The sequence below is a fragment of the Terrapene carolina genome, unplaced genomic scaffold (genome assembly GCF_002925995.2).
Source record: "Terrapene carolina triunguis isolate 2854851 unplaced genomic scaffold, T_m_triunguis-2.0 Scaffold84, whole genome shotgun sequence".
In the NCBI taxonomy this organism is placed as follows: Eukaryota; Metazoa; Chordata; order Testudines; family Emydidae; genus Terrapene; species Terrapene triunguis.
The window spans coordinates 24,170,959-24,185,883 of record NW_020664435.1 but is presented as its reverse complement, the minus strand read 5'-3'; the positions used below and the strand labels follow the sequence as shown (position 1 = coordinate 24,185,883).

The following is a 14,925-nucleotide window of genomic DNA, read 5'->3' as shown; positions in this document are numbered from 1 at the left end:
CTGCTACAGAAATTCTCCTGGGCAGCAGTAGCTAATTAGTCGTTTGGAGGGATGGAAACATCTCTGGGCATTAAGAATATTGTTTTGTTAATTCAACTGCTGCTTGCTGAGAAATAAATAGTCTGTGCCTTTAGGCACAACCCTGAGCAAGGGGTGTTGTGTGAACTACACAGCTCCAGGAGTAGCCTCACGACTCGTAACTCAGTCATAATTCTTATTTTGCTTCTTCCTTGAACTGGAGATTAGTAACTTGCTACTGTTCTGACCTATCCAGTCAGATACTACCCCCAGTCTGTGCTGGCTCAGGTACAGTGGCTATTGAGCAGAGGAGCCGGAACCCAAGTTGCACTCATTCCCCACTTCTCCTTGACCATTTGCTTGAGGAAGGGAGTAGATGGGGCCCCTTGTTAGGGGTCTCAAGTGCTTATTCCCCTGTGCAGGCACATAGGCCAAGTCAGTCTAGCCCCAAGGGAATACATTTAAACTCATGAAAGCTCAAACCAGTGTTTTAGATTTTCCCTGTGTGGGCAGCACACTGGGTCAGATTGCTTCCTAGGTGGTAATCCTCCACTTCAGGGACAAGGAGATTACTCACAGAATTACCTTGGAATTGTCTCTCCTTCCCACACAGAACAGCATCTTGAAACCAGGACATCTCTTGAGAACGGAGGAGGGTAGGGTTGTTTGTAGAGCAGTGTCAGTAATGGCTTTTTTGGTGTGCAGGCAATTCTGTAAAATCAGCGGTGGGAAATCATTTCGGTCAAACTGAAAATGAATTTTTTCAAATAAAATATGGTTGGTTGGTTTGTATTGTGTTGAACAAAATGTTTTGTTTTGACAAAATCAGAATGTTATGATTTTGACCATTTTTAACATTTGATTTTTTAAAAAAATACAATTAAAGGAAATTTTGAACCAAACTCATTTTTGAATAAAAAAATTCAAATGTTTTGTTTCAACTTTTAAAAAAATTATTTTAATTTCTTTTGAAACAATTGAGCAAAACCAACATGAACTCTCAGTTCATTTTAGTGTTTCCAAATCTGCATTTTTTTTTTTCACCTGCTGGGGGGAGTTTTGCCCATCTCTAGTCATCTGTGCAGAGGCCTTATGCCTCCATACTTCCTCCTAGCCCCTGTGGGCTCCCCTCTTGGGTTCTGCCCAGACAGTCTGGGTCAGCATTACCTTATGCTGGGTTTCCTCACATGGTTGTGGGGAATAGTGACGGAGAGAGCAGCCAGTGCCATTCGCTGCTTCCCGCATTCAGAGGGTCCCCATAGGAACAGGGAAGGGATGTAATGATACTGATACCCATCCCTTCTGTGGTAGTTCCACACACTGGTGTATCTGAATTACAACTGCATCCCCTCTGTTCACAGAAGTGCAGGGGTTGATCTGACCCATTGTCTCTTTTTTTTTCTGGGCTGCAGTCAGTGTTGGTAATCCCAAGCAGCATGCCACATATCTCTCATTTCGTACGTGTCCGATGTCTGGTTTCTCAGTGCTGCTGTAGAAAGCAAACCAAACTTAATCAAAGTTTCCATATTTGTTTTTTATATTTAGGCAGGTGGTGTTGCATCCGGATTTAAACACGTAGTCACTAACGACTTGAGTGCACAGAGGCTTCTGCATATTAAGGGCCGGAGGGTAGTGAGAGCTACAGAAGTTCCTCTCAGCTGGGCCAGTTTCAACAAAGGAGACTGTTTCATTGTTGATCTCGGAACTGTAAGTTTTTATAGAACTAAGGCTTTGAAAAATAACAGCAACATTCCTCCTAAGGTCTGAATGATAGAATGAACTGTATAACTGATCTTGTCACGGTCCCATGAACTGAACGAAAGACCCAAGCTGATGTAGTATCACATTAGGATTTGAAGGTCCTATGATAAATGACTCACAAAGGCTAACTTTAGAAAGTTAGTTTTATTTTCTTTACCGATATCAGAGTCTTGTATAAGCAGATTCTGATTTAGGACCCAGTCTTCCTAGTCACTGAAGGCTCTGGGAGTATAGACCTTGATGTCAGTATGAGCAGGATTTTACTTAAGACTTTATTGAGTTGTCTATAATGACACCCGGGTCCCTTTCTGACTTTCCTCTCTTGCCAGGGTTATACATTTAAAATGGCATTTTCCAAACTGTATGGTGGATTTGGTCTCCTGTGTTCTGCTCTCCCTGTGTGCACGATGCCTATTGATATCAGGGGCAAAATATTGGAGTTGAAATTCATTTGTGGAATGATGACACAGTTTTTGCCTTAAATGCAGTTCTTAATCTTCATTATCCCTTTTCATTTATTCTCTACAAACAATGCACTTGAAACATAACCGTGAAATGAATTGTCATAAGCTTACAATATATATTAAACAATGATAGGCTTGCTGTAGAACTGTTTAGGTAATCTGAGACCAATTATAATTCAGAAGACACTTGTAAACAATGTTCATTTAGGGTTGAGAATATTTAAACCTTTAAACATGATCCTTTGAAGAGACAGGAGAAGGGGATTATGAGAAACAGTCCTCTACCTTAAGGCTTTCAAGTGAAAATAAAGAGACTGATTTACAGCAGATGTCTTCCTCTTTATATTACATAACTGCATATCCATACAGAAGTCTGCCTGTGTTTCCAGATCTTATCTGCACTAGTACAATGTTGCCTTCATGGAATTAATGTCTGAATTGTAGTTTAATGTTTTTATATTAAAACAAATTCCTGGGATGTAATCCATACTAGTTAAACATTACATCAATTGTCATCAGTTTAAACTTATTCACAAAACTGACACTGACATAGTTAAGGTATGAGAACACATGAAAGAAAATAACTGGACTTTTCTCTTTGCAGCAGATCTTGAGTCTAAACTCACATTAGAAACCTGACTGATTCTTTACTCTGAAAGAGAATCCTATACCTCTGCCGGGTATGCAACTTGGGTTAGGTAATTTAGACCTGACCCTTTTGGGGAGGCTAGCATAGGCCCTGATCTGGGGGGTTTGTTCGGTTTATGCTTGGTATGGTTTCCTCCGTTTCTTACTCAGGGAAGATATTGGAGCATGTTGCCCTCTTTATTGGTTGTCTTGTATTTGAAAGTGTCCAGGGGCCTTTGGCTGTGATGTCTTTACAGCTTTGCACTCCTGCCAAGGTGGTGCCCTCCAACCATGGAATAAATAACCAATTGTTAAATGCCCACACTATTATCTGGAAATGGCATTTTGGGATTGGACAAAAGACACCTGGAAGAGCCAAATCCCCCCTCCAAAAATAATCCATTGACAGATTAGAATTCTGGAGCCAATAAACATGAATGGAAAATGCTGTATCTATAGCTGTGCCATCTCAGGGCCTGATCTACCCATGAGGTACTTGCCCCTTGCAACTCCTATTGACTTCAGGCCTCCAGATTCTTCAGGTGCATTATGGGGCTAGAAAAATTTTATTTCTAGCAGCCCCCCACATGGTTACACCTCTTCAGTTTTCTGTTTGTATTTACAAACTGCATGTGTGTAGCATAAGCAAAAAGGGACCTGAATCTCATTTCTGTGTCTGTCGCCTTTTTTTAAATGTGAAAAAATAGACATGGTTGGTAAAAATTCATGAGCCCCATAAGTGGGGTTCTACTCTCCAATATAATCGTGATAGCCAGAAGGTAGACGATGAGGGATACTGTGACTGTGAGTGTACGGCATCTTTCACATTCAACTCTAGGGAAAGCAAAGCTTACCAAAATAAAGTCAGTTGGAGCAAGGGACAGTATTATAGTGAAACATAGGCTAAGGAGACGTGAAGTCCCAGAGAATATCTCTGCAATGGAAAATGCTTGGTGGTGGTGCTAGACATGCAGAAGACTCCTGCACACTTTCAGGTAACTAGCAGTCAGAACAGTGCTGGATTAAGGTATAAACTATCTAAGGCCTGGTCTACACTACGAGTTTAGGTCGACTTTAGCCGCGTTAAATCGAATTAAGCCTGGACACGTTCACACGACGAAGCCCTTTCTTTCGACTTAAAGGGCCCTTTAAACCGGTTTCTTAACACCACCTCCGACGAGGGGATTAGCGATAAAATCGGCCTTAGGGGGTCGGAATTGGGTGTGTGTGGACGGAATTCGACATTATTGGCCTCCGGGAGCTATCCCACAGTGCTTCATTGTGACTACTCTGGACAGCACTCTCAACTCAGATGCACTGGCCAGGTAGACAGGAAAAGCCCCGCGAACGTTTGAATTTCATTTCCTGTTTGCTCAGCGTGGAGAGCACAGGTCGCTCATCAGCACAGGTAGCCGTGATGGAGTCCCAGGATCGCAAAAGAGCTCCAGCATGGACAGAACGGGAGGTTCGGGATCTGATCACCATATGGGGAGATGAATCAGTGCTGGCCGAACTCCGAAGCAGTAAACGAAATGGCAAAATATTAGAAAAGGTCTCCAGGGCCATGAAGGACAGAGGCCATAACAGGGACGCACAGCAGTGCCGCGTGAAAATTAAGGAGCTAAGGCAAGCCTACCACAAAGCCAGAGAGGCAAACGGAAGGTCCGGGGCTGAGCCGCAAACATGCCGCTTCTACGCGGAGCTGCATGCCATTCTAGGGGGTGCAGCCACCACTACCCCAACCGTGTGCTATGAGTCCCTCACTGGAGAAAGACACAGGGAAGCGGGTTCTGGGGATGAGGAAGATGAGCATGAAGATAATGTAAATAGCTCACAGCAGCAAGGAAGCGGAGAAACCAGTTTCCCCAACAGCCAGGATATGTTTATCACCCTGGTTTATCACCCAGCCAGGGTTTAACAGGAGGGAGGGAGGGGGGAAGCAAATGAATACAGAATAAATCTATTTTTTACATCTTAAGACGACGGTGCAGCATGACTGATAGCCCTTGGCATTTTCTGGGTGCTTGGCAGCAAATACTGGGCGCTTGGCAGTAAGCCTTCAGGTCTACTGCACAATATGATACCCACTGCAGTATGACAACGATGGATACCAGTCGTAATATACTATCTACTGCCCAAAAGGCAAGGGGTTGCTGCTGTGTAGCAATCTAGCCCCACGTCTGCCAGCCCCATGTCTGCCAGCACCCAGATCGCCATCGGCCTCTTCTGGGTGCTTAGCAGACAATACTGGGCACTTGGCAGAAAATAGCATACTATGACTCTGCTAACGTGCAATGAGCCAACAGGGCGCGTGGCAGAAAATGGCATACTACGACTGATAACCATCATTGTCTGCCCGGGTGCCCATGATTGACAGCCACTGCAGTACGACAACGGTTACCAGTCGTAATAAACCATCTTCTACCAAAAGGCAAGGGGCTGGTGCAATGCAGCCCTATGGCTGCCAGCCCCACAGCTGCCCGCACCCAGATCGCCAATGAAGGCTACCAGTCATGCTGCACCGTCTACCGCCAAAAGGCAGTTAGCTGCTGCTGCTGTGTAGCAATGCAGTCCCACGTCTGCCGGCACCTAGATGACATATGGTGACGGTGAGCTGAGCTGAGTGGGCTCCATGCTTGCCGTGGTATGTTGTCTGCACAGGTAACCCAGGTAAAAAGGCGCGAATCTATTGTCTGCCGTTGCTGTGACGTAGGGGGAGGGACCTGACGACATGTACCCAGAACCCCCCGCGGCACTGTTTTGCATCATCCGGGCATTGGGATCTCAACCCATAATTCCAATGGGCGGCGGAGACTGCGGGAACTGTGGGATAGCTACCCATAGTGCAATGCGCCGGAAGTCGACGCTAGCCTCGGTACTGTGGACGCGGTCCGCCAAACTAATGCGCTTAGAGCATTTTAGGTGGGGACACACACAATCCGGCTGTATACAACCGATTTCTATAAAACCGGCTTCTATTAATTCGATCTAATTTCGTAGTGTAGACATACCCTGAGCTACAACTTAGGGTCTCACAATATGAGGGGCCTCTAAAAAATAAAAAACTGACTCCATTTCAAATTTTATCAACCAATTTTGATAAATAAAGGAGACCTGGGAAAAAGAAGATTCTAAATATAGACATTTTCATTCAAATATGACAAAAATATGCACATCTGGCTACACAAATACCCTTACCCTACCCTTATCCTTCACTAATTGTTCATTATTGACAGGTGAGAGGCCAGGGCTGAGGGAAAAAACAATAATTGCACTTGTAAAATTAGTATTTCTATGAGTAAGTCTGCTATCAGTCTCCTAAGGCAGCATTTCGTTGGCCAGCTGCTACTGGTAAAATTCTGACCATGTCTTCATAACTTATTTAAATAAATAAATCTCACTGCCAATAAAATCAGGGAAAATGTGAGGTCGGAGACGGCAATGTTGTGAAGCAAACCTACCAAGCTCACACTCGTATGTTAGTGTGTTCGTTCTTCTTTTGATCTGTACATACGTACAACTGTGTATTTTAGTGTGCACGCCGCTGTCTGCTTCATGCGCTATCCATGCTTCACATGATTGAGTTTGCAGGTGATGATCTTATGGACTTGGGTCCAGTGGATCTTGAGGAGGATAAATTTTGTGTTGGCTTCCCTCCGTCAGTTTCGGGAACCTTCACAGTAATCAGAGAGTGCTGATGAAAGGATAAATAGATGGTTTTGAGAGAAGTTAAGGAAAATATACATATATATCAAAATATTCTGAGTCCTTAATTTGAAATAACTTGCTCACCATGTGCATATATAATTTATAGGCTATTAAAGCCTATAATATTCATTATATTTGCTTGCATATAGGCTAGTTTTTCTCACTTTCTCAATGCCTGTCTAGAGATTAACAGTCTTTTTTCTGGTAAATTCTTTCTTTTTTGCACATCTAGCTTGTTGTCACTCTGTGTCCGACGTGTTTACTCAAGATTAATTAGTGGTCCTGGGGGAGACAGAGGATAGAGAAGTGAAAGTGAAGAGAGATGTTTGCCTAGAAAAAAGACTGGGATTTTCTGCTTGGCAGGTTTGGAGTGTGCAAGATAATATTTTATTATAGGTAGTATGCTATGTAAAAATTCTTATATAGACCTATAAATCACATATATACATAATACATTGTATTTTTATAGTATGGCAAAAGAAAAATCCCAACAATTCATTGTTTCATAGTGAAAATTAAATCGGCATAAAAATGTGTAAATATATTATATATAATATATTTGGTCTAGATAAACTTTATATTTCCCTAACAAAATTAATCAAACATTTTTTCATTTATTCATATGAAAAGAAGGATAATTTTCCTTATTCATGATGTAAAAAAAATTATATATTCATTCTTGTTTTCCTGTGAGAACATAGCACTAACTTTCACAGAAATATGTTGGTGAAATAACACCGCTTTTTGGTATGTGTATAATTTATTTATAATATAATAAAATTATTTTTTTTACTGGTTTCAATAAAAATTTTCTGCTACTAATTTTAGTACCAATGCTAGGTAATTCAGCATAACCTTCTATAAAAACACAACAAATCTATTTATTGGAAAAATACAACCTGCATACAATTTTCTGATGGTTTGCTTATTACTTGGGTGTAATTCGTATCAATATAACTAATAGTTGAGCTTTAAGCATGTGGGTTATGTGCATCATATATCCTTTATTGCCTCTTGTATCCTCTATTGCCATCTTATGTCCTCTTATATCCTCATTGCATATTCAGATAAGGAATTCCACATTTAGATACCTCGTCAGAGAAGAAAAATTTCCTGAGAACTCTTCTGGTACATTGTATTTTTACTGTATTTTTTTTATTTTTGTATTTTTTTTTTTTATATTGTTTACTTCTACTTTACTTAGGTGGAGTACAAGCGTCGATTCGGGGATCGATTGTCGCGTCCCGACGAGACGCGATAATTCGATCCCCGAGAGATCGATTTCTACCCGCCAATTCAGGCGGGTAGTGTAGACGTAGCTTTACATACGCAATTAGTTCGAAGAATTTGTCTAAAATTTATTTCTGTCATGTCATCGTTACAGAGAGGGCTGCTGAAAATGAAGATTATTCTATTTTTACAACTTTGCCTGTGTATATATGCAAATATAAAGCTTTCGTGTTTATATATTCAATGTCCTTTCTGTGAAAATAATAAACTCATTAATTGTAGTTAGCCTGAGGTAAAATCCTAAGTGAAGACAAGGCAGTTTGTAGCTTTCACACAAGTTACTATGGGAGTGTCTGGGGTGTACCTTGACCTGCTAACAAATATGAAAATTGCAAAGTACTTTGTCTTCACTGGAATTTTACCTCACATTAGTTAACTGGAACTAGCCAACATGTGGTAAGAACACAGCTGTTTTCCTAGGGAAGAGAAGTGAGATGAGGTGGGGGTGGAAGGAGTGGAACACATTGCAAAATTAATGGGAAGTAATGTAAATATTTTACACTTTTTTACTTTCAGGTTTTTGAAAGGCACCCTGCTTTATACCATGCAGCAAACAGGTTACTGAGTGTCATTTTATTTGATAATCAAATATCTGATAGTGTTAATGCCCCCTTGGTCCAGTTTATGTGAACTTCCATTACATATCTTATTGTGGTTATTCTTGCCTGCGTACCAGTATAATCTAATCCAGCACTGCAATTTCCTTCAAGCTCGTTTTTAAAAAGACCACACACAGACTGAAACTGTGTTTATATATATGTTGTTTTCACTTTTGCCCAAACTAAGGGCAACATATTCTACCCTCAGTAATCTTCATGTAATTGAGAGTAATGTCTATACTGCAGTTGAAAATCCATAGCTGGCCTGTGCCAGCTGACTTGGTCTAAGAGGCTCATGCTAAGGGGCTGTTTAATTGCAATATAGATGTTTGGGCTTGGGCTGGAGTCTGGGCTCCAGGACCCTACGAGGTGGAAGGGTCCCAGAGCTCGGGCAGCAGCTGGAGCCCAAAAGTTTACACTGCAGTTAAGCAGTCCCTTAGCCTGAGTCCCACAGGCCCTCCGTGGGTGTTTAATTGCAGTATAGACATACCTTGATTGCCCAACTTCAGCTCCCCCATCCCCTCCCCCCCCCAAATCCAACACCTAGCTTAATCCTTATGTGATTTGATTTATTACTTGGGCTTTGAAATCAATGGGGATTTTATTGGTGTAGCAGAAAACAAAATTTAAACCAAATTCTCTGTATGCAAGTAAGTGAATGAACAGCAGTTTTTTGTGTGTATGTATCTACAGAGAGGCAAAGTTGGGATCAGATCCAAACTTCCCCAAAGTCTGGGGCTGTCTGTATCTGGGGCTTTGGTTTGGGCCTGTTTCTACTACTGCATCTGACTTCAAAGAGGAAGGGCCAGACATTAATGTTCTCTTTTCTATTTAAGTGATCAGAACATGCGACTTCTGAGTTCCTAGCATATGGTTACTGAACAATCTATAGTTTAAGGAACAAGACATGTGGAAATAGTATACATGGAAAGGCAGCTAGTGAAAACTGTTCAATGTATTCAGTTCCTCCTTATCAACTTCTCACAGTAGTTAATTCTGCTCATTTCATGAACATAGGTTTTTATTCCAAATACTCTACAGCTTGTGTTATTTAAACTCTAATCTCAAAGCCTTTAAAAGGCGAAGTTTAAAGAAGCCATGAAAGATAGTGTCCAATATGGGTTTTTTCTATGCAGTATAGTGCATCTGTTTTTGCTGTAAGTTATGCAGCTGCTGAAACTACTGAAATGGGGAGTGTAATGTGCTCAGTGGTCTGTCATTTGTAGGGGAGAAAAAGTCTCTATCGCTGACTAGCATGTGATCAGCACAGTATCAAGAGTAAGACATAGGCTCGATGTATACTAGGAACTTGGTGAAACAGATTATGGAACAAAAGCTTTGTACTCCAGTCCATGGATGCCCTTGCTGTGAAATTATTTTAGTTATTAGAATTTTTATGGCACTTGTTTTTGGCTTTCTTAACTTTTCTCTTTTTAGCCCTGGCTAGGGTTTTATAGTACATGGACAGTGCACATATTTTCATTTGCCTTCAATCAGGACGGGGTGCCAACTGAATACAAAGTGCACTGTATGTGGAGAAAGGGGGGGGGGGAAATTCATACCAAACCTCCTCTGAATGGAGCAAGTGTTTTTGCCTGTACTGTTATTAATAACTCCACACCCAGTTCAGAGCCAGAAATGGATGCACTGGGATGTGCCTTCATAATTTCCCTCCAGTAATTGCTTGCACCATTCATTTTAAGATCTCAGAGTTCTTTGCAAACTGTAAGTAATCAAGCCTCAGAACACTTTTGTTTAGCAGGAAAGTATTGCTATATCATTCTTTCAAATGAGAACTCATGTCACTCAGCATGCCACTAGTCAGGGCTGGCTCCAGGGTTTTTGCCACCCCAAGCGGCGCCAAAAAAAAAAAAAGTCGCGATCTGCGGTGGCAATTCGGCGGGAGGTCCTTCGCTCTGAGCGGGAGTGAGGGACCGTCCGCCGAATTGCCGCCGAATAGCTGGACGTGCCGCCCCTCTCCGGAGTGGCCGCCCCAAGCACCTGCTTGGCAAGCTGGTGCCTGGAGCCGGCCCTGCCACTAGCAGTCAGAAGAAGAGCCCAGGACTACTGATTCCTAGTTGCACACTGTACCCAGTACACCAAACTATATTGTCCCTTCTAAACTAATATGTTGAAAAGGGAGAATTCTTCTTTGAGTTGATGCAGCTGTGTATTTCATGTAGGTGTGTACACACACCCAGCTCACTGAAGCTAGATAACTTTGCCTAGCATCCATACAGGGACGGTGGTTATGCCATGTGGCTCTAGCCTCTCCTTTGGCTATATAAGACCAGCGCTGCCTCAACCCCCTCCTCCGTTCCTTCTCACTGCCCACGGCTAGAGTCAGCGCTTGGTGTGGTGTTTTCACCTCATGTTTTCAGTCTCAGTTTTCTGAGAGATTTTTTCCCCCTCTAGAGAATAGTTGATTAGTAGAACCTTAGGTTTAGTTTAGTGTTAGTATAGTGTTGGAGTAGTTGGCTGCCTTGCGTGATGTCCTCACCAGGGTTCAAGCATTGTCCATCGTGTGCGGGAGCCATTCCCAATAGTGATCCCCAAAAGAGGTGCTTGTTGTGTCTCAGTGATTGACACATTAAGGAACAGTGCTCCATCTGTAAGTCATTCAAAAAGAGGATACAAGTGTTGAGAGACTTATGGCTGAAGCAGTACCTTCCGAAGCAGGCCCTGAGGTCAGCTTTGGCACTGAGGCCCTCGTGATTGGTGATCGCCTGTGGAACTGGCAAGTGATGCTGCACCACGTTCAGATCCTGCAGTTTCCCCCAAGAGGAGGAGGATTCATTCTCCCTCTGATGTGGTGAGGAAGAAGTCCCGTAAGATTAATCAGGACCACTCTCTGGTTCGGGTAGACTCTTCCTCATCTTCTACGGGGAGTACTGACAGCACCAGACTCCTTCCTACATGCGGATGGAACAGGGCCATCTAACCACTTACCAGTACCCCGCTGAGATCAGCGAGAGCCCATATCATCGACTCCAGTTCCGGCCTTGGGGGGTCTGTTGAGTCCAATACTGAAGACATCGGGACCAGCACCGACTGTTTCCACATCAGTGGGGCTTCAGTCCTGCTTTGCCTCTCAGTCCCTGAGTCTCCAGTAGTTCAGGAGTTTTCCAGTATTTTCTGGTGTTTTCAGGAGTTTCTAACACTTCATCCTCCATTGTGTCCTTGGCACCTTCTGGTCTGTATTGTGACAGCATACAAAATAGCTCAGATTGCATCTGCCCAAAGGGCATAAACTCTTTCCACGAGGGCCCTGGCATTTTGAAAACCACTGATTTAGACACAGCAGGTCGTGATCCAGTACTGGAATTGAAGGCACTGAGTCGTGGCGGCTCCAGTCAGCACTGCTGACTGGGCCATTAAAAGTCCCATCGGTGGTGCTGCCTGGCTAAGGCAAGTTAGTTCCTACCTGTTCCGACGCTGCGCTGTGCCCCGGAAGCGGCCAGCAGCAGGTCTGGCTCCTAGGTTGGGGAGGGAGGGGGGCACGGGGCTCAGCGCGCTGCCCCTGCCCCAAGCACCAGCTCCACACTCCCATTGGCCAGGAACCGGCCAATGGGAGCTGGGGGGCGGTGCCTGTGGGTGAGAGCCACGCTGAGCCACTTATGTGCCTCCACCTAGGAGCTGGACCTGCTGCTGGGCGCAGCGCAGTCCACGGTGCCAGGACAGGCAGGTAGCCTGCCTTAGCAGCGCAGCTGCACTGCTGACTGGGAGCCACCCTAGGTAAGCCTGTGCCCCAATCCCCTGCCCCAGCCCTGAGCCCCCCCCAAACCCAGAGCACCCTCCTGCATGCCAAACCCCTCATCCCTGGCTCCACCCCAGAGCCTGCACCCAGAGCCCTGACCCCCCCCCTGGCATCCCGACCCTCTGCCCCAGCCCTTAACACTCCCCAAACCCCTCATCCCTGGCCCCACCCCAGAGCCTACACCCCCAGCCCAGAGCCCTGATCCCCTCCCGCATCCCAACCCCTGCCCCAACCCAGAGCCCCCTCCCACACCTGTATTCTGCAACCCATCCTCCATCCCTTCTGCACTGAGGTCCTTACTTTTGATGTTTGGTGCAAAGGAACTGAGGGAGGATGGGGAGGCAGTACTGCCTTTATACACCCAGAGGAGGGGGTAGGGCCATAGGGCATGAGCCCTGCCACTGTGGGTACTGCTAGGCAAAGTGCTCTGGCTTCGGGACACTGGGGGCACACACACCTACATGGAATACATGTGCACATCCAGAGACTACCTGTACCTGCCGATAGTGGGGGGCAGAGTGAGGGCAGCAGCAGGGGCACGTGACCATGCATGCTCCCTCCCCCCACATGCATCACCTCTGTGTGCATCACATCTCAAAGAACAACAGGTACAATACAGGTAAATAACTGTTTTAGCCTGAGGAGCTAGATGCTTCCTTCGCACAAAAGCAGCAGGACAGAGAGAGCACTAGAAATGTGGACCTGTTACTATGCCAGTTTGTACACTGCAGCTCCAAGGGGGAAAGGTCTGCTGGCAAGTATCTGCGACCAGACACCCATCAGTCAGTAAATAAAGTGCAGTCAACAGCGCACGGTTATGGAGAAAAGATGGAAACTGTAACCCAATTTCACCTTAACCTTGAAAACCAGAAGGCAAATACCAAAAAATTCAACAATTTTTTTTTTTTTTTCAAATTGTGATTTTTAAAGTCAGTCATGATTTTTTAGAGGCCTGACTCAGACTTTTGAACTCTTACACTTGACAATAGTCTAATCCTGCCCTCGCTGGTAGGATTGTGGCAGGAGATGTAACATGGGACAGCATCCAGGCATCTCCTGCCTGCATCAGCCAGGGCAGGATTTGAATCTCTCATTATTTTAGCATATGACCTCCATGCATGCATTGGTGACCAGTTACGCACACAAGTAGTCCCATAGACTTGAATTCAGTGAAATTGCTCATGTGAATAGCTGCTCACCAATGTGAGGAAGGAGATAATTTGTCCTACAGTGACATTAAAAATATATAATAGAGATGGATATAAAGCACTATTCATACCAGTAACAAAACACAGCTCTGTAACACACATAGTCATTTTGATTCCTCTCAAGCTGACTGTTAATATAATTTCAGAAATGGACTTCTAAAAAATAAACAGGGTATAGCATAGGAATTACACATGAATTAACATGCTGTTTTGAGAAGAGTGAGCATTTGAAGGCTATTTTCACTCTTCCAGATATTTGATTTGTCAGCCTTCCAATTCAGAATAGCTCTAGTAAAGTAAGACTAAAAATAGTTTAAGTAAATTCTGTTAAATTATGTATCCTGTACCTGAAGTTCAGCATGTAACATTTTTCCTATAAACAATATTTTATATTGCATAAATCTTTAATGTATCTTCTAATTCTGCTGCTTAGATGGAGATAGTAAAAAATAATACTTTGAACGCAAAACACACAAATTAATTTTCACAACACTCCTGTGTGATTGGCACAGTATGCATCATCCATTCGACAGATGACTCAATTGAAATAGAGTGACTAACTTGCTTGAGGTTGCCCAGCTAACCACTGAAAGTTAGGGTTCCTGGGTCTTATTCTTAGCCTATCTACTGCACTAGCTTGGTCCCTAATGTATTCATTTCCTGTGTGAACTCCCTCACCTCTTCCTGGGCCTCTCACTTGACTAAGAACATTCTAAAACTTGAAAATTGATTGACAAGCTCGACAATCTAGGGCTAACTCTTTTTTTATGGTCGTATTGTTTTCTTCCACAAATTTCAAATTGAATCCCATCGTTTTTTTGTAAATCTAGACTGTTGCAAAACCCACTAACATGTTTTTGTATGCTTTCTTGCAATCATCTTTTTTTACTAAATCAATTTAAATTAAGTTGGAGGCTGCTAGTCCATCATGTGGATTGTGTCCTTAGTGATTTTTAATAATGGAAATTGAAAAGAATCACATAAGTTGCTGTATATATGGAATAGTATTAAAAATATATTCATATTTATATTTTAATTTTCTGTACACACTAATTAGACTGGAAGCACAAGTGTATAATATCCTGGATAATATTTGCTTGGTTTTGTGCTTCAAGACTTCAGTTGTTTAGGTGATTCTCTTCAGGGAAGTAGTATAAAATTTTTATATTTGAGCTAGTATAGGGTTACCATCTGTCCGGGTTTCCCCGGACATGTCCGGCTTTTTCAGTGTTAAATGGCCGTCCGGGGGGAGATTTCTAATTAAGTAGAAATGTCCGGGATTTCCCCTTTCCCCTCATGCGGAGTGCGGCGCGGCTGATTGGACGCCTGGCCTGATTGAAAGCCGCTCGCAGCCACTAGGGCCTCTAGCAGCCAGAGTCCCTCCCCCTCCCCCGCTCCCTCCTCCCCCACAGAGCAGCCGGCAGTGTTTGATTCCACGTGGAGCCCGCAGCTCTCCCTCTGCCGGGTGAGCGGGGGAGCAGAGGCTGCAGGGG

At 43.7% G+C, this 14,925-nt stretch overlaps 1 protein-coding gene across 1 annotated transcript in view; it reads left to right on the top strand.

Annotated features, from left to right (window-relative positions):
• Positions 1-14,925, top strand: part of SCIN (scinderin) — a 97,721-nt gene that overhangs the window by 14,356 nt on the left and 68,440 nt on the right. The window contains exon 3 of the mRNA XM_026649433.2: positions 1,564-1,725. Coding sequence (XP_026505218.1) covers positions 1,564-1,725 — 162 coding nt within the window. The remainder of the gene's footprint in view (positions 1-1,563; positions 1,726-14,925) is intronic.